The following is a 21,150-nucleotide window of genomic DNA, read 5'->3' as shown; positions in this document are numbered from 1 at the left end:
AAACCTTCCTGGAACTTTACCAAAAGACTAGGAACTCTCCCTAAAGAAATTTAAAGATAACCCCAAAGCAAAGTATTCCAACACAGATTTAAAACGGTTTCATAAAAATATCAGTTTTTCTTAAATGCACTGTGATTATATACCATGTCTCTGCCACAGGGTGAGAGCAGAGAAATACAAAAACTGCATTTTAAAGATGCATATATATTACACCTATGTGCATTAATAAAAGCCAGATAGGCTCACTCTAGGTACATAGGGAATAGCTGTGAGAACCCTGGGTCCTGTTTATTGTTCTCCTATTGTGAAGGAAAACCATTTTCTTATTTTGATAAGAATTCCTATTAGACATTAACAAAGCCTGAGCTGTAGTGACATATGCATATACTTGTGAAATTCAAACACTTCTTTTGTGTGAGAAGCACTGACTATAATGAAACTTTAATTCATAGTTCACAATAGAAATGTAAGCAAGGGCTTTATCTATAAATTCATTAATTGCTATTCCCTGCCTAAAGTAGCCAAATACTCAGCAGCAACTAAAAAAGGCTGTCATACCCCCAGTACTGCCTAGTTTTAACTTTTGGTTGAGTTTATAAGGTTTAGAATGGCTACGGCAAGGAACAGAACTGTGGATGTACAGTCAAGAAGCAACTGAAGTCTCAGGCTATATCCCTCTCTTCCTAACTCATCTGCTTTTTACCCTTCTGGGGTAATCAAACCCCAAGGACATGCAAGTAGCTTCCATGAGAAATATCATCTGCAAATACAGGCAAATACAGGCACTCAGAGTTAGCCTAAAGTAATCCACTCCTAAATATGCGTCAGATAACAAATTTTCAGATAGAAATTCAATTTACAGTGGGAACCCAATTTCATATTTTTTAAACAGTTTAAGTATTCATACATTTCTAATCCATGTTGGTTGTATCTGTCAATCCACTGAACTAGGTATTTTCTAGTTTTTCAAGTATATTGTGCTGTGCTCAAGTAGCAGGGTGAAGCTTTCAGACCTAGCAATAACTCATGTAAGTTTTCTTTATTTTCCCATGCATAGAAAATAGAATGTGCATGGTGGTAAGCCCACATGACTGGCCAAGCTTTTGTCTTCTCTATGTTATTTTCTTTTCATAGGCTTTATCACTTTCCATTTTTCTTCTGCAGAAGGAAAGGCCACTTGGGCTCACTTACTTGCCTCATAGTCTGTTCCATTTTTTAGAAAGTATTTTATTTTCACTTACTGATGTAGGGAAGATGACAAGCAAAAATGCCCAATATGTTTAAACAGCACACATGTGAGATGTAGTATCATCAGGTGAAACACTAACACTCACTGGGGCCAACACCTTGTCCTCTCCCGGGGACACCCCGCATCTTGAACATTTTCACTAGCTCACACCTGCCAATTTCTTTCATAGGCTTACAGTTTGGATAGTAAATTCAGGGTGAAATTTTTTGATAAATCAGTAAAAACTTTTTGTGAGAGTTCAGTTAGTAAAGATACAGCAAAATTAAGAAATTTATTTTATAATTATCCTCAGTGTTGTGAGACAAATTGCAAAGTGGCCATACAAATGATGATCTCCTGTGGAATTGTCTTAAAAGTTGTGAATTAGGCAGTGTTTCATAGACTCCTACATCTGACTATATTATTTCAAAGAATATATGTAGCATGAGGAGAATTTCCATTTGATGGTCAAGAGAAAAGCAGAAATCCAATGTTTGTTCTGATAAGAAGCGGCTCTTCTCTCTAATCACATCACTGAAGTGTTCAGAGAGGGAAAGATTCTGCTTTCCAGTTAATTATCATCTAATGGCTAGTAAATTATTTTGCATAAGCTAATATGAAACAACACTATTTAAAAAATCCCAGTAGAATTAACTAATTAGTTCTCTCATTTAAAGGCTTTAATCAAGCTGTTTTTCCAAGGAGAAATAAGAAGTGCACTAAGTCAAGTGTGTTGATTATAAAGAAATCATGTACTGCTCTATGTAGAATTAAAGGTACCAGAACAGAACACCCAGAGGTAGAGTACCATGTCAACCTTGGCCTTACCCTTTGATTTCAAGGCTTCTAATACCTTTGAATCAGCTGTTACATCACTCACTAGCTTGATTTCAACATTTTGAGAAGTCAGTTGGAGCAACTTTTCGAAAAGACGTTGACCCTAGAAAAAATATTCAGAACCAAAGTCAGAAAACCTAAAAGTATGCTATTTTAAATAGGAATAAATAAACATTGAAAATTAAAACTATTCATTCAAATTTTAAAAGGCAAGCACTTCAGCCCTTGGCAGCACTTCATAAATTCAAAAGAGTTTATGGAAATAGAGTAGTAGTTGGAACACAGATGACATTGTTGTTTTGAGTATTGTGCAATTCAACAATTATTGCAATAGTCATTTCAATGCTACGATGCAAATCTACTCTTCTTTTACTTTTTCATGAACTCAAATTATCTACACGTGAAGAGGCAGAGAATATTAAACAGTTGTGATTGGACCCAGAAAGACCTGGATTCCAGCTGGTTTTCCAATTTACAAACTCCGTTTCTTAATCTCATTAATTTCCAGTTTCTTCTTCAGTAAAAGATAGATAATATTAGTATTTACTTTAAAAGGTTTTTGTGAGGATTAAGAGATAGTAGTAGGTACGTATCCTTTAAGTGTTAGCCATTATGGGGGGAATCATGACTACTTATCAGGGATTTGCCTAAATTCACCTTCTTGTTTAAAACGTATTTTACTGAATTCAACTTATGGTCTGCCTAGAAATCTATAATTATTAGCCCAGCCTAAAAATAACTGAAAAAAATAAAAAGTAAAGGCTTTCTTTATAAGATTTTCACAAACATAATTTTTTTAGTAAAATTTTTTTTTTAATCTCAGGGACACTCTGAATAGTGGTAGGTCCATAGCTATTATATCATCTTAGGTGAGTGGATTGCAACATTATCCTTTTTATTTTCTCTTGTGTGTTTTCATAGACTCCTCATTATCATAAGAGGGAACTGGTCTTCTTTTATTGGTTCTTCAGAATGTTGTTATTCAGCCACAAACTCAAATGCCTTCGGAGGCTAAACAGGCAATAAGGCTTTGGTATTAATGGCCCCAAGTGGCAGAGTCTTATCTTACTTTGATAAGAATAGATTATTGATAATGATCATGTAGAAAGAATTTGAAGACTGAAAAGAGAAAATGGATGAAATGTAGATGTACAGCAGTGATTCCTGCAATTCAGCCTTAGAAAAGAAAGAAGCCAAAGATCAAAACCCTAAAGCTTTGGAATATTAAGGAGGAGGGGGCTGGTATGCCAGTGCTAGGGCGACAGCTGACAGCAGGGAAGAGCGTCTGGCATAATCCAGCCATGCTCCTGCCTAGAGCTGGTGCAGTATAGCCTAAGCTCCATAATCCTCGGAAGTTAGAGAAAAGAGGAGTTGCACCCCATGTCAGGCATGGAGGCTTCCTTTTTGTCTAACTAAGTGTGCTGATAAAGGTTGCCCAAAGTAGAACTCACCAAAAGTGACCAAATTACTTTGCATGCAAAGCGCGGAGGCAGCCTCCCCACAAAGCAGGTATTCCTATGAGGTACGTAGAATGAGTGCATCAGGCAGTTGCAAATTACTTTTTTAATAAAGAGGTGAGAGGGAAGAGGGAGGGAGAGAGAAAGAGAGATATGAAGAGATAGAGGGAGAAGGAGAAGGAAAAAACAGCTGCTGATTTGCTGATTTCAGGGTCTACATAAATTTCAAATTTACTATGGAGAAATGTGGGCTTGGCAGTGAGAGGCTCAGACATTGGATGTGAGGGAAGACGCACTTGGTGGGGCTTTGTGGATTTTCCTGCAGAGCTGCCACCAACACAACCTCCTCCCTGTGAGCTTGGTCACTCTGCCGAGTTGTACACTATACTCTTGTCACACACCCTTGAAGGTTTGGTGATGCCTACATAGCCCAGATTTCTAGAGCCCAGACTCATGGTCATCTCACAGTCACATAAATTGTTTGTATTTTTCACTTTCACAAAGGGAAAGGGCATATGTACTTTGTGTGTTATGTAAGTCCCCATAGTTAGTGAGCCAGTATTTTTAAAGACTTTCTTTCTTTTTTTTGATGTGGACCATTTTTAAAGTCTTTATTGAACTTGTTACAATATTGCTTCTGCTTTATGTTTTGCTTTTTTGGCTGCAACGCATGTGAGATCTTAGCTCTCGGACCAGGGATCAAAACCACACCCCCTGCGTTGGAAGGCAAAGTCTTAACCACTGGACCGCCAGGGAAGTCTTGAGCCAGTATTTTTAAACAAATGCTTTTATTTTTGCTCTTAGTTAACAATAAATTTAGCACAAATGAAACATAAGAGATCTTCTAACCTATCTGTACTTCTGGCTCTGAGCCTTAAATTTATCTCACTGTGTTATTTTTGTGAGATTTAAAATGAAGACCAGAACTATCAAACATGAATGAAAATAGAAACTCCAAAAGCTACAGATAGTAGCAGACTGTCATTAAATAAAGCTTATTTTTACTTCAATATGTGCTGATTACTTACACCAAGGAGTCTTAAAATTTTTAAATATAGTGCTCACTGTAATGAACTTGTGCTGGGGTAGAATTTCTGTACTTGGGCTTGAGGCAGAACTTCTATTAAATTTCCCCTGTTTTCAGTGTCTTACCTCCCAGTCCACCCATTTTTGCTAGGACATTCAAAATGTAATTATTTCAAAGGTATGAAACACTTATTCTATGCTGAGATCTGCAGTAAGGCCCAGTGCTCTCTGAGTTAAATTTACTCATCATGTTTTCGTAAAGGAATAACAAAAGCCCCTTGGCTTTTAAACATCAGCAGTTTAAAGACTTGCTCTTTCTGGTGAGAAACATTAGCTAACATTTTAAACTTAAATAAATCATCTTGAAGTTAGCTAGTGGCTCAGGCACATTGACCTACTTTAAGCCATTTTTTTCCAATGTCTGCAAAAACCTTATGATAGACAGTACAATCCTGGACAGAGAGCTGTACCGCAAGGAAAGAGATCCAGCTCAGCCCCTTTGTGACTCTGAAGAGGCTGCTTAACCCAAGAGAGTAGGGGTTATAAATACTGCCTATTTCTGTTGACCCAAAACAACTCATAGGCAGGATGAAATGCCACAATAAAATGTGAAGGGGAAAAACAAAAATACCAAAGAGAAATCAGAAGATAGTCCTCTGATAGGACTAAAAAAAAAAAGTCCTCTGGCTGGACTAAAACTCTACGATTTTAGAGCTAAATTAGAAGAGTAATTAAAGAACACTGTTGAGGCCCAAATTAGTGGCCCAAAGACCAAATGGAAGAAATATTTCAAAGCACAAACATGCATGCACACACACATACACAAAAGTATAAGGGTGACGAGGGGAGAAAAGGGTGATCGATAAATTGAAGATATATAACATGTGGCTAATAGGTGTATTAGAAGAGAAAAAGAGACAAAAAGAATACGTTTGTAAATAACAGAAGAAAAAAGTGTCCAACTTGAGGAAAGACATAGATTTACATGTTGAAAAGATAACTGAAGATGGAGGCAAATGTAATGTGGAAAGTCACATCTAGGTACATTCTGTAGAATTAATCAACACCAAGGAGAGAGAGGAATTCTTACAAACTCCCGGCCCAAAACAGAACAAAACAAAAAGGTACCTATCAAGGAAAATGGATCAGACTGGCGTGGAGCTAACCATCGGCAACACTAAACCAGCACTTGGTGGTGACAGACCGTGGAAGAAAAAGAGTGAAGCCCAGGAGTGCTTTACCCAGTCAAGGATTTTACCTGCCAGCGGGAAAGAAAAAAATATTTGCAGATATATACAGGTTTAGAGACTGTATTACCTACATAACCCATGTGAGGAACATATTCAATGAAGAGCTCTAACCAAACAGTAAATAACACTAAAAGCCATCAAGGAGGATGAAGGAAAGAAGAAATAATTGGTTATCAATGTGATATGAATATGTGTTTGATGTACTTGCTAGGACACTTTATAGGGGAAGGCCTACTAAGAATCTATTACATGGCATTCCCAGTGCTATTACCCTAAAGGGACTGAAAATTGATTCTTTCCGGTGTGAGTGTAGAGATGTGTGTGTAGATGAAAGTTACTCTTTTTTATTAATAAAACATAGATATACATACAGTAAATATGCAATATATCTGTGGTATTAAAATTTCATGGTGGGGGCAGGATTAGGAAAAAATGGTCTAAAAATTTCCCAAGTAAGGTGATAATGAAAAAAAGGTTGAGAAACACTGATCTACAACAAATTGGATAAAGGATCTCAGTAAAAATTAGAATAAGAGCTGAGGAGGGCTTAAAAGGACTAGATGGGAAAAAGGTCATAGTAATGGAACTGACAGTTATAAACTGGTATGTACCAAACAGCATAGTGGCTAAATACATAAAGCAAAAGGTAATAAAAAGACAATTAAACTACCAACTACCACTGGGCTTCCTTAGTGGCGCAGTGGTTGAGAGTCCGCCTGCCGATGCAGGGGACACGGGTTTGTGCCCCGGTCCGGGAAGATCCCACATGCCGCGGAGCGGCTGGGCCCTTGAGCCATGGCTGCTGAGCCTGCGTGTCCAGAGCCTGTGCTCCTCAACGGGAGAGGCCACAACAGTGAGAGGCCCGCGTACCACAAAAAAAAAAACAAAACAGAAACAGAAACAAAAAAACAAACACTACCACTTTAAAATATGTCTTTCAAGCCTGGGTAGATCTAATAGAAAATAAATGAGGATATATGAAAATTAAATAATACAATCAATAAACTTGATTATGTGTACATTTATATATTTTTCATTTTATATGTCAAGCCCCTCAAAACAATATTTGTCTGTGGAACATTTATAAAAAAAACCTTCCTGTAACTGCCATTAAGAAAACTCGAACAATGGTTAAAATGAAATATTCTACAGGCTTCATTCTCTGCTCATAATGTAACAAAATGAGAGATACACCATTAACATGTAACTCATAAAACAAATCTTAACTACTTGAACATTTTAAAACTCACTCTTAGATTATCCCTACATCAAAAGAGAAAAGAAATGTGAATTTTTCTATTCTCTAGGAAACTATGAACAGTTGAGCTCTTCATAGCAAAACCATGAAATGAAGAAATATTTGGTGTCAGAGAGAAATTTTTAACTGTAAATGTCTTCAGTATTATTAAAAATGAACCATAGAGTCATAGTAATCATATTAATATGGTAGTGGCATAGGAATGGATAAACAGACAAGGGGACTTACAGAGAATCCAGAAATAGTACTACACATGATTTTTATTTAAAACATGCTATTTTAATTCAGTCTGAAGGAGGTGAAGTGGTTTAATCTGGCACAAGTGGAAGATACCCCTATATTACACTACATAGAAAAATATATTCCCAGGAAGAATAAGGATACACCAACACTTTCAAGAAAATCTGGGCAACTACATCTACAGTCTTGGAGTGGTAAAAACCTTAATCACGCTGTAGGAGGCTAAATAATGGCCTCCAAAGATGTCAGGCCCTAATCTGGAAACTGTCAACGAAATAGAATCTTTGCAGATGTGATTAAATTAAAGGTTTTGAGAGGAGGAGATTATCCTGGATTATTTGAGTGAGCCCTAAAGGCAATCGTAGTAGAGATAGGCAGAAGGGACTCTGACACACCCAGAGGAGAAGGGAGTGTGAACACGGAGCAGGCAGATTTGAAGATCCTGGCCTTGAGGACTGGGGTGACATAGCAGCAGGCCAAGGGATGCCAGCAGCTACCAGAAGCTGGAAGGGGTAAGGAGTGTATTCTCCCCTAGAACATGGTGGCTACCCTCTGGAGGGAGCACCCCTCTGCTGACACCTTGGCTTTGGCCCAGTAAAACTAATTTCAGACTTCTGGCTTCCAGAACTGCAAGAGAATAAATTTCTGTTATTTTAAGCCACAGTGTGTGCTAATCTGTTGCACTGGCCACAGAAAACTAATAAACAAGCCAGCTATATAGAAGTAATAAAAGATATATAGAACTATAAAAGTAAAATAAATTATAGAGCAAAAGATACCACAAAGTTAATGAAAAACAGTAAAAGTCTGGAATAAATATTTGTTATGCAAATGAGAAACAAAGAGTTAACAGCTGTACTCTACAAAAATAAATTAAAAATTAGTAAGAAAAGGCCAATAGCCCAACCAAATGTGGGCAAAGTATAGATTAGACAAGCCTAAGAAGAGCAAGTCTACATGGCTAGCAGACATAAAGAGATGCTTTATGTTGACGAGAGAAGCATGACACAAAGTAATATAGAGATCTCTCTTTGCACTCAAAGAGACAAGAAATAATTTATGAGTGGCAGCATTTACTCTTGTCAACGATTTGGGGAAAGAGTACTCTAACATATTGCTTCCTTCCACACAGGAATCTCACATCTAGAGGCCCATCCCAAAGAAACAAAGGCACCAAAATATGCGTGTGCACTTATGATTATATATCTTAGGTATGCTATCATGATACACACACACACACACACACACACAGGATAAAAAGTTTAAATCAGAGTAAAAAGGGACATAAGGACTGATTAAACATTTGATGATACAGTCATGAGAAAACAAGATTTAGCATTTATTTGAAGAGACAGTGTCCTTTTTTTTTTTTTTTCTTGCAGTACGCGGGCCTCTCACTGTTGTGGCCTCTCCCATTGCGGAGCACAGGCTCCGGACACGCAGGCTCAGCGGCCATGGCTCACGGGCCCAGCCGCTCCACGGCATGTGGGATCTTCCCGGACCGGGGCACGAACCCGTGTCCCCTGCATCGGCAGGAGGACTCTCAACCACTGCGCCACCAGGAAAGCCTGATACAGTGTCCTTTTAAAGCAATACACTTGCCTTGACTTTTTTTAAATCTGTGACTTAACAGACAAAACCACACATGCATCAACCCCTCTTGACTCAATTTGTTAGTTAATTTATTTAACCAGTCAGTATTATCTATAAGATTGACCTCTTATTTATTTACTGTATTTACTGAAATTTTTTGTTACTATACTTACTGAAAAAAGTTTTCTTCAGTTTAGAACACATACTAAAATTTTCTTATTTACTTATTATATTTACTGAAATACACAAAGTTTGCCAAGGGTATAAATATATTACTTACTTATATATTTTTCAGTGTCAACTTTTACTCTCAAATACCCCCAGGACAAGGAAAAATGTCTTTTGAGCAAATTTATTCAACACATTTGCTGGATGCCTGCTATGTGCCACAGACTTTAATAAGTATTGGAGATAAATGATAAATAAGCAAATACAGCAAATGTGTCAGATGATAGGTTAAGGAGGTACAGGCCTAGGGGAAATACAGCAAGGGCCCTAATAACCCAGTCCAAGGCACTCAGGGAAAGTTCCCCCAAAAAGAGGAGGAAAGAAAAAATATTCAGGTGGAGATCTGTGGCAGAGATACAAGTAGGAGCACATCATGAAGGGTCTTGTAAGCCTGGACAAACAGTCTACACCTCACCTGGAAAACAGTGTGGACCTCTGAAGGATTTTACATAGGGAAGGGCATAATCAAATTTTTGTTCTGAAAGAAAACTCTTGACTACAAATTGGAGAAGGACTGGTACAGGGCAAGGCTGCAGGCTGAAAGAGAAATCAGAAGGTTGGTATGTGGTTTGGTGAGAGATGATGTGATCTGAGCTAGCGTCAATGGCAGTCAAAAAGAAAAAAAAAAAGGAAGGATCTCGGGTATTTATGAGACAGTACAGTGATGAACTGGATGCTTAGGCTTGGGCTGAGGAAAAGAGAAGAGTTGGGGATGGTGGCCAGAGTCCCCAGCTGTTTTCAGAACATGCCGATGAAATATGGAATTCCTTATCTGAAGCCAGAAGATGTTGGCCATTACATCAGTTCACAAATGTCCTGTGGTCATGGATCAATCACAGCTTCGGAACTCAGACCGTGCCACAGACCCAGTAACTTAATTGAGAATATCCACTTTTGGGGTAGCAAGCAATAAGGATTACTCGCTTGATATCAGCAGAGAGTATCTGCTATGTAGGCGTGCAGGCTGCCAGTCCATTCATTAGTCCAGGTTCCATCCCATTAAGGGATTTAATTATTTTGAAGAGTTAATCCCCAAGACCTTGCCTAATGATGGTTATTCACAATTATGCACCCCATGGGTATGAACAAAGCCATCCCTGTCAGGGGCAGATGAAAAGAGATGAATAAGCTCATCATACCCATGAAGGGACAGGAAATAGCAAGGAATTAATATCAGGAGCAGCATGCTTATTACAGGGATCTGGGCAGCTGGATTCCTACAGTACTAGAACGTAGCTTTAAGGCTGCTCCAGTGTCCAGTCTGGCTGCAAAAGGTGGGTGGACAACGTGATCTTGGCAGTGCATTCAGCAGTATTTGGAAGAGTGTGCATGGCACTGCAGGAGATGGTGGCCTGTGATGTGACTGGGGCAAGGGAGGAGTACCAGGAGGTGCCAAACACTCCAGCTCTTCCACAATCACTTATTCTGAGTGGGCAGAGAGCCCCACACAGAATGGAGGCAGAATTCCTTCACATACTCTCTCCCAGTGGTCCCAGCTTCCCCAGGAAGCAACCATGAGGATTTACTACATTGCTCCCCCAAAACCCCATGGCCTTAAGAAACAGCTCAGACTCTTTAGCCCTCTAATCCTACTTCTGAGAATTGATGCTGAGTGAATGAGCAAAAAGAAGACAATGGTTTGGGGCCTCCCTGGTGGCGCAGGGGTTGAGAGTCCGCCTGCCGATGCAGGGGACACGGGTTCGTGCCCCGGTCCGCGAAAATCCCACATGCCGCGGAGCGGCTGGGCCCGTGAGCCATGGCTGCTGAGCCTGCGCATCCGGAGCTTGTGCTCCACAACGGGAGAGGCCACAACAGTGAGAGGCCCGCGTACCGCAAAAAAAAAAAAAAAAGAAAAGAAAAAAAAAAAAGAAATATTTACTGCAGTAGAATTTACTTCTGAAAAAAAGAAATAGCTTAAATGTCCAATAATAGAGAAATATCAATAGTTATATACATTTAATCTGGTGTATATGCTACATTGTATATTATGCAACCAATTTAAAATAATGTTTACCAGGGTTTCTAATAACATGGAAAGATGCTTATGGTGTGACATTAAGTTCAAAATTAAGATACAGATTTCTTTATATGAGCCTATGTATGTAATTATGCATAAAATATCAAACCATTAAAAAAATTTTTGTTGATGATCACATGGATGATTTTGTCCTCTTTCATTTCTCTGTAGTTTCCAAATTTTCTATAGTAAGAAGCTATTGGTATTATAATGAGAAAAAAATCCAACCTATTCTTTTAAAAAAAAGTTCCAAAAACATCAATAGACCATAGGAAATACAGAGCGAACGTCTAGAGAGAAAACAATCAAGCGTATAGGTAAACAAAACTAAGACAACTTTAAAGAAAAGTTATTATTTAATGAAAATAATTGAGAAGAATGTCTTCGGGTTCATGATTTATTCATGTCTATATGATTGGATTCTAAAAGAAGCAAAGAGGTTAAACTCTTGCTAATCATAGTGTTTATGAGTTTATATACGAATGACGATTTTCCTTAGAAATATATTGGAAAGCAAGCAAGAACATAATTAGAATTACTCAACAGATGGGGGAGCAAAAGCATACAGAAGCAGCAGGAATTCACTAAGAACTGCATTGAGGGAGGACCAGAAGCCACAAGAGTCAGGAGGGCTCTGCTGAGAGCGGAGAGAAAGCTGCACAAACCTGTTCGCTGACAGCTCCTTTCATCACTGCTCTACCACTCTGTATTCTTATCACTGGTTTTTCTGTCTCCCCCACTACTCATTGCTCATTTGATTTTGTGTCCCCAGCAAACAGCACAGTACCTTGATAAATGTTTGTTCAGTAAAGGCACATTCAAAATTAGTCTATGGCCACATTTCAAACAGGAGAATGCTAATTTATAAGCATGTGTCAAGTGTTGATTTTGTGGAACAAAAAAGATACTATTTTGAAAGAAGGGGACAGTCTTTTCATAAGATGACACTATTTTCATGTTGATACTGACCAGGAGTTATTCAGTCTGGAGATGAGAAGGCTGAAGAGAACCTACTGTTTATGTGGAACAGTGAAATAGAAGCTGTCACCCTTTTACATCATCAGTGAGAGAACAACTGGAATAAACAGGATTAAACCGAAACAGGTAAAATTAAGTTGACTAAGCAGAAAGGGACCAACTTGGTTCTATCCTGAAATCTATAAAAATCACACACTGTTTATTAGACTGGGATGGTTTAGAGCAGTAATTCTCAACCCTGGCTGCACAATGGAATCCCCAAGTTATCTTTTAAAAGGTATCAGACCCTAAGCCCCTCTCCAAATATTCTAATTTAACTGATCTGAGGTGAGCTTGGACATAGGTATATTTCAAAGGTTCCCCAGGTGATTCTTACTGGTCGTTATGGCTGAAAGTTGCCATACTGGGACAGAAGGGTAAGAATCTACTTGAAAATATGCACATTTTTCTTTCTCTTTTCTTCACCTAAACTTTGAAGAACCACCTGAATTATTATTCTGGGAAGAATTATCTTAACCTCCTTTAATATAAGTTGAGAACTTGATGGACAGCTGAAAGTTATTCCTGCTGTAAAATGATAAAGTAAATTCCTGTATGGAATTTGAAAGTAAATGTCTTGCACTAGAAAAACAAAAATCAAATGAAAACAGCAACTATCTTTTATGAGCTCCATTATTTGCTGTTTCACAAACTATCTAATCAAATTTACAAAGCAATCAAATGAGACAGGCATTATTAAATCCATTTTATAGATGAGGGAATTGATGATCAGAGGGATTATGACATTTGCCCAGTGTGACCACAACTACTAAACTGCTGGTCATGTCAAATATGGTTGATGCCAAACCTGTGGTCTTTCCACTGTAGCAAATGCCTCCTAGATAGTTTGCCTTTTCCATAAAACCAAACTTTGAGAACTGAAAATAAAAAAAATAATGGATTCTAAACTGAGCCAAATAACAACAGAGCATCAGTATGTACCCTAATTATGTTCTAATTAATTTATACGTTTTATTTTTCCCTATAATTCCATAAAAGCACAAAATAGACTATAGGAAGTTTGCCATAATATAGTAAAAATGTATTCAAGTCCTCAGATCTACATCAAAACAAAGGATGAAATGTGCATTTTCCATGTTGTATCATAATATCCTACCTTCTCTGGCTGTCTCACTCCAACCTACTAATTACAATATACCAACCTCTTAATTACAACAGGTTGGAAGAATTTCAATTATTTAAAGGACCCCTCTCCACCAACTATGCTCATCTCCTTTCAGGCAAAATGAAAAGCAGGAACTATTGTGATTTTATTTTTCCTAGATTACAAAATAGTAATAAAGAAAAGAAATTCTAATTAAATATTATGATGAGGCTGCAACATTTCTGGATACTTTTATCAGACTTTTACATGGAAACGACATTGCCAAAAATAGGATTCTCCCGGGTTCCAGAAATACCCCTGTGTTGCAGAGTAGATGCTGACTGTTTGCATGATGAATGAGTGTAAAGACTACTTCAGTAGACTTGGAGAGGGAATGGAACAGCAGGGATGGGAAAGAAAGGAAGAGTGGGCTTAGAAGGGCATTGAAGATGGAGAATCAATAAGATGGTGGAGACTGGGAATGAGAAGTACTGGAGTGTGTGGAGTCCTAGCTGACTCCACCAGACTGCAGGCTCCCCGAGGATGGCTAAGAGATATTACAGGTCAAAGTATGAAGTGATAGTAATAGAAAATGTTAACAATATCATTTATGAACAAATCATGAAGATAGCTATGAAACAAACATCACAAGGAAAGGGTTTATAGTTGGCTGAAACAAAATCTCTCTTCTGTTGCTTAATCTACATTGATAGTCAGTTAGGAAGAATATTGCTAGGAAGGAATGAGTGGGGTACAAGACAGGGCCTGGAGACCTGAGTCACACAGGGATGCAGCTGCCTAATCAAGGGATGGCAGGATGCATCCCACCAAAGTGAGATCACTGAATGCTGCCTGGCCTTAGGGGACTTCAACTTAAACAAAAACAAGGAGCAAAACACCAACCAATTGACCAGCTAACAAAAATCAGAAGTGGCTGTAGGTTGGATAAGATCACATTACTTCCTGCGTATTCAAGATTCAAGATGTCAGTTGTCCAGAGGGATGTATGTGTATGCATGTATATATGTATACATAGATAGACAGATGGGTGAGAGCAAGACACTGTGTGTGTGTTTGTGTGTAAAAATGTGTAATAAATAAAAGTTAGAATTCCATATATAATGATAATTTTCCTAATCCTTCTTATCTACCCAGAGTCTCACATTTATAGAAATTATATTCGTCTTTTAATTTTACATGGTAACCATCTTGGATTCTAGTGTAAAGTACCCAGTAAGAACTCATTATTTGTTACTACAGTTAAACTGACTCGAACTAAAGTTGCAGTGTGCACCTAAGTAAGTAAATGTGAATGATAACATTCATGAATTTAACAATAAACACTTACATAGGCACTAAATGGTCAAAGATTGTTCTATACCCTTTACATATATTAACTAATTTAATCTACACAACAACCTATGAGGGTAGATTCTGTTATCACCTTGATTTTGCTGATGAGAAAACTGAGGCACAGAGAGTTTAGCGTCTAGCTCAAAGTCACACAGCTAATAAGTAGATAAAAAGAAATATAAACTATACTCCTGACTCATTTCTATAGTCTGTCTACCACTGACAGTCTGCCTACCACTTACTGTGTAGAGACAGGATCCTGGCTTATGCTTTCCAAAATAACCTCTTGGATCACTGAACTTTCAAACATGCTAGTTACTAAATTGAGCAAATACTGTTCAATTTTAAAAATCATAATTTTTCAAAATTAAACAATTGTGATGTATCATCCACTGGTAATCGTGGCTCACTGTAGACCAGTAACTAATTGATTTCATATAAATACATCTCTTTAAGATTCAGTTGTTGTAGCTCATTCATTATTTTATTTGGTTTCTTCCAATGAACTCATACAGAATAGGACTTTTTTGCTCAATGAATTAGGTAGCTCTACTAAGAAGCCTTTGTCAAATCATATTTCCTGGCTTTTCCTAAAGAGTCTTGATTTCATAAATCTCCGTCATTTTATCCCATAAATTAGCAATCAAGTTGTCCTAGAAATTCAATGTTTCAGGGTCTAAACTCATCATTCGGACAGAAAGAAACAAAACCCTTTGCCCAACCATGTCTTTTGATTAAATATGAAAATATAATTTCCATGGAACTGTAGACCTCACTAGCCCTTAACATGACTGTGATCCAGAGCAAGGTCACTGCCCAGTTTCTTTCAGCACAGAAGGAAACAACCACAAGAAGATTAATTAACAACACCCAGGGCGAAGTAGGAAAAACAAGATGAGTTTTTCAGGGTGGGAATTAAAATAGCGACCCTTTGGCAGCACAGATTAAAAGTGCATTTTTAATGAATGTGTCTATTTCCAGGCAAATGAAAAAAAAATGTAGGCATTCATCATCCTATTAATAATGACCATAGCTCACTCTTACAAAATGGCATCCGGAGAGGACACAGACATCCAGAGAACACACAGATGTCATGTGCCATGTTTATTTGTGTCCCTTTTCTGCTGAGCTGGGGCCTGCCTGCCACTGGCTATATCATTCCTTGGTGTATTTTGCTTACAGCTGCATTATGATAAGTAGATGGGCTGCTTTTCAGTTATAATTCCTACTTATTTATTTACCATTTATGGTTTCCGTTTAGGACTTTTCAGGCTCTGTTGGTTTAGAAGTCTGTTAGAATAGTCCTGTTTGACTATTGTGCCTCTCAAAATAAAAATATTTTCTTTTAAAAATATATTAATGGAAAATAAGCTATGAACCTAAGCCAATTTTCTGAAACATCTTTTAAAAATTGTAATTAGCTCACTTGAGTAATTACAGTGTGAATTTCATTTTCTTAACATTCTTTTTTCTGTGTGCAATAAGTCAATCAATGACTACATCCCAATATTTATGAGGGCTTGGTAAAAATAAAAACATGCTCAAAGGTCCAAAGATTAGCCATCCAAAATTTGAAAGGTTGGGTAAAGTCTTTAATTTCCTATTTCCATCTGAAAGATAAAATCAGGTAAAATTTAAATCAAATAGGCTTTCAGCCAGTACCTTCCTTGGTAGAAATGGTAAAACTTGATGGCCTGGAGAGAACAGGATATGGATCTTTAAAGTGTACCTGGAGAGAAAAAGCTGGCAGCAAGGACCTGCTTTCTTTTTTCCATTCCTGATCTCTGTACAATTACCCCTATGGTGTGGTGAGAGGGCGGGAAGGAGTGAGCCAGGCTCTTGAAAAATAATCTCTAAAGGCCCAAGGCATGTGGTATTTAGACAAGTTCTTCTGGGCCATTGAATCCTAAGTCCTTTTGCAAACACTGCTCTAGGGCTTGAGGGTCAGGGAGGGGAGATGGGAAATGGAGCAAACCAGGCAGCAAGCACTCTACTCCACACGCTTGTTCTTTCTTTAAAGACTACACTCCATGCCTGGTATTCAACTAGTGGCAGTCACTTGGCCACCAGTGGACCAGAGGAAGAGGAGAAAGGTTACTGTCTTGTTGAAGTTGCAACCCTCCGAACTCCGCTGTCAACCTCCCCCCTCCCTCCTGCTCACCACTCCTTCCAGGATATGGTACTCAGGGCCAAAAGCAGACAGGAGTAGGGAGAGCTGTTCATGAGAGATGGGTCTCACATCCTGCTTGAGTCCGTTTAATTTCCTAAGCAGGTAAAGCCCCTCTATCCTTCATGTCTGCAAATGCAGCTCTCTCCTTGTAAAGAGGCAAAGTGAAATTAGCTCAAAACTCTGAAGAAAACCAACTGGTGTTAAACTGTAAAGGAGCCTGGTGCTGTTAGGGGAATGAGAGGCAGCAAAAAGCCATCGCTGGTGGGCACAGAATGACTCTACCGGAAGATATCAGTTCACACTGGGGTGTCCTCCTAAAGGACTGCTGGGTGAGTTCAGTAATAGCCAGGTTACTGACAGCAAACTGAAAAATTCCATTTCTTGGCAGTAGGCCAGCTGTTAGAGAGTGACTTGAATTAAGCTAAGTGTTACCTTCTTTCTGCATGTGTAACATCAACCTTAATTCACTCTAAAGCCATGCAACTGACAAATACTTTTTCCCTGACCAAACTCTAGCCAGGATCCTCTGAGTCTACTTCTCTACCAGCCCTCAACCTTGGCCTATGAAGACTGTAGACTCTCAACACAAATCATTTCATCCACCCTGCTCTGCCCTACCTCTGTCTCTCCTCCCCCATTAAAAGGCTTGAACAAACACTAACATGGTTTCTAACAGCTCAAGGCCACATCTCTAGGATGACCTTAGCCCCCATTAAAGTGCCTGCCTAAGAAAGCTCAAGATTGCCAAAGAATAGGCTGTTCTGCCAACACCTGAAGATAGGCCCCTGTCTCCCAGCCTATGTGGGAGGGTAGGAGCCTAACTTGGAAAAGCACCAGCTAGCAATCCCAGATGGGGTTCACACATGGACCATTTTTTATAAATTTCTACTTCCCTGACCCTGTTCAGGCCCCTGTCACGCCCTTCCATCTCCCTCATTCTTCCTATATAAAGTACCCGGGCATCTCTGTACAAATCTAAGTTGAGTTCCCTTCCCCTGGACCTCTTCCCTACTGCAACAGTATTACTGATTAAAATCTGTCCTGACCACTTTAACTAGCATCCAGCTTTGTTTATCTTTCCATTCAACAAATATTTACTACTCAAAAAATATTTACTGAACACCCAGTATGCATCAAGCACCATGCTAGGCACTGTTAGGCAAAACAGACCTAGAGCCTCACGCATCCATTTCATCACTGCCCTGTGAGCAGTACTGAATACTGACCATGATGTGACTTCAGGAACCGTGACGCAGAAAGGCTGTGCCATTCTCTGATGACCCATCTTCTCCCAGAGTCTGAACACCAGGAGGGTTTGCTGGGCTCAGAGAGCAAGAGGTCAGAATGGTTTGGTTCAGCTCTTTTCAAAGGTTTGTGAGTATACAAACCACCTGGGAATTTGGCTGCCAACAATTCCTCCCATTCCTGTACATGTACGTTCATCCTGGAGTCTCTTGTCCCTCCAGTGATTGTGGCCTGGCCATGTGACTTTTTCAGACTAACAGAATGTAGCAAAGTAAAGTTCTGGGAGCCCAGGAATTAAGAGGTCTTGTAGTTTTCATTTTCACTCTCCTGGGATCCAGCTGCCTTATAAAAAGCTTGGGTTAGATTACTGAATGATGAGTATCCACATGCAGAGAATGAGATGTGTCCAGCCCTCAGGCAGTCCAGCTTCAGCTACCCTCCCACCTAAACACAACCTCATAAGTAATCCCAGCCAGCACTACTGAAGCAAAAGAAGCAAAAGAACTGTCAACCAAGTCACAGAATCATAGGAAATAATAATGAATACGTTTTGGAGTTGTTTGTTATACCACAATAAAAAATGAAATAGAAACGACTGTTGCGAAAACTTAAAGCATGTGGCATTGTCTCTGGGACTCGGTGGTGGTAGGGGCTGGAATCTCATTCTGTTACTCAAGGCTGGAAGAACAGTGAAGAAATTGCTTTTGAGGCCTTGAGAAAGTAATGGTAGAAAGTTTGGCAACGCTACTGCCTGCTGTAAAGTAGGAGATAGAAAATATGACTAGTGGATTTGGAGATCTGGCTAAGGAGACTGTTCAGGCAGATTATCAATCAAAGTTTTGGTGGTATATGATAAGAAGAAACGATTTCATTTTCATGCAGAATTTTGAGAGAAATGTAGAAAATCTAGGACAGTCTCTCAATTGAGCAAAAACATTCTCAAAATGAGAAATGACCTCAGGGTAAGGATCAAATCAAAGCTGTGGCTGTACGATTCCATGTTGAGACCTCTGAAGGATTAAAAGCGATAGTGGTGGTGGGCTGCCTCTCAAAAGGGCTCCTGGAAAATTCAAGGGTGAGGTTCCGAAGCATCTTGAGTCACAGTCCAAAGTAGAAAAAGACCACCTGTGAGTTTTTTGTGGTGTGGCCTTTTGCTAATAGAGTGGATTATAACTGGATGCATAGAAAGTCTACAGAAGTTTTTAAGGGGTTGTTCCATTTTGGACTAAAAAAGGACAGAGGTGGTTTAAAATGAAAAGAGGTCTCTGGGGCCTCAGATTTCTACTGGTAGAAAGCCAACCAAGGAAATAAGTCTGAAGCAAGCACAGGCTATTTCTTATGAAAAAGAAAGAAAAACACAGAGGGTGGAGCAAAGAGTTTCTGAGAATGGCAGATTAGGAAAGCACCCCCAGGAAGCAGAACTAGATCCCAGTCTAGAGACATTCCCTGTTCTCCAAGTTCGGAAAACCGGTGATGTGTGCCAGGTTGGCTTTTAAAACTGCTGTGGGTTCAATGACTAATTTGTGCTCTCTACTTCCCCCTTTTGAATAGAAGTATCTATCGTAGTTATCTCATCTCTATTTTGCCATTGTATGTTGGGGGTGTGCATTGGGGGGCATGTATCTTGTCTTTTTAGTTCACAGGTTTCCAAATCAAGAGAAGCCCTCATAAGGAGTCCTATTCAGATCCTGTTCTGATGCAGATGAAGAGATCCTAGACTTTGAGCCTTTTCTGTAATGGGATACAAGTTTTGGGGGATGAGAAGTGCATTTTGTATGTGGGAGAGACAGATGGATTGCTGTGGCCAGAGTGCACTGTGGTATATAATTTCCAAAGATGCCTGCCAACAATTCTCCACATTCCCATATGGATGCTACCCCTCTCATCTTGGATTTGTGACTTGCTTTGACCAATAGAATAGGGTGGAGGCAATTGGGATTCTAGAGCTCAGGTCTTAAGAGGTCTCACAGTTTCTGCTTTTGCCCTTTTAGGATATAACCACAGGTAAATAATTCAAGCCGCTTTACTGAATGATGATAGACACATACAGAGAGAGAGAAGTCCAGCCAGCTGCTAGACATTCCAGCCATCTGAGGTAAGATGCTCATATGTGAGGAGTTATCTTGCACCCTCCAGCCCCAGGTAGGCCACCTCAGCCAACACTATTTAGATCAGAGACAAGTTCTCTGACAAACGCTGCCCAGAACCATGAATACAAAAATAATTGTTATTTTTATAAACCACTAAGTTTTGGGATGATAAATGCTGCAATAAGTACCTGAAGCACCTGCTTCCGCAGAGGTAGAACAGTGCAGAACATAATTAGTAAAATTATCCAATTCTTCTTAGTATAGCCTTTATGGGATTTTTGTTTATTTGTACCTATTTTCTAATATCTTTTGACTTTAAAATAGTATAACTGAAGCAAATCAAAGCACCAATGAGGTAATGATTATAGGCTTAATGCCAACACATTTGGTATACAAACAGACAAAATTAATTTTATCCTTGACCCCCCCATAGGACATTTAAGTATAGGGCAATGGTCATATACTTGATAGCTCAGTGCTATCATGGTTGTACCAACATAAAGAAAAACATGTTAAAGATTACCAGGATCGGGGTGGTGGGGGTGGTGGTGTGATGAATTGAGCGATTGGGATTGACATGTATACACTGATGTGTATAAAATTGATGACTAATGAGAACCTGCTGTATAAAAAAATAAATAAATTCAAAAATTTAAAAAAAAAAAGATTACCAGGATCATTTTCTTATCTCCAGGACATTTCATTCAGAAATCATTCAGATCATTTAGTCAGTTTTCTAAAGGCTGTTCTTATAACTAGTAAATTTCTTTTTCCTCTTCACTCAAATATGACAGAGTCAAGAATATACAGCTATACCGGGAAGTGTGACTCCACTATTAAAAAAGTTGGCTCTGAGCCACAAAGACAAATTAGGACACCAATTAACCAATTAAATGTCTCAGTAAGCAGTTACGGAATTGAAACTGTAAACATGCAGGTTGTGCAAAGCAGAATTCTGGGGTGTGCCATCAATGGACACCACAAGACACCTCTGAAGTTGCCCGATATAGCAGTGCTGCATAGAGAGCCTCTTGTT

At 38.9% G+C, this 21,150-nt stretch overlaps 1 protein-coding gene across 1 annotated transcript in view; it reads right to left on the bottom strand.

The window, feature by feature from the left end:
• The window catches only part of PLD5 (phospholipase D family member 5), a 474,308-nt gene that overhangs the window by 180,503 nt on the left and 272,655 nt on the right, over positions 1–21,150 (bottom strand). Inside the window, exon 4 of the mRNA XM_060142072.1 lies at positions 2,057–2,168. Coding sequence (XP_059998055.1) covers positions 2,057–2,168 — 112 coding nt within the window. The remainder of the gene's footprint in view (positions 1–2,056; positions 2,169–21,150) is intronic.

This window comes from Lagenorhynchus albirostris, chromosome 2 (genome assembly GCF_949774975.1).
Source record: "Lagenorhynchus albirostris chromosome 2, mLagAlb1.1, whole genome shotgun sequence".
In the NCBI taxonomy this organism is placed as follows: domain Eukaryota; kingdom Metazoa; phylum Chordata; class Mammalia; order Artiodactyla; family Delphinidae; genus Lagenorhynchus; species Lagenorhynchus albirostris.
This window is presented reverse-complemented; position numbering and strand designations above follow the sequence as displayed.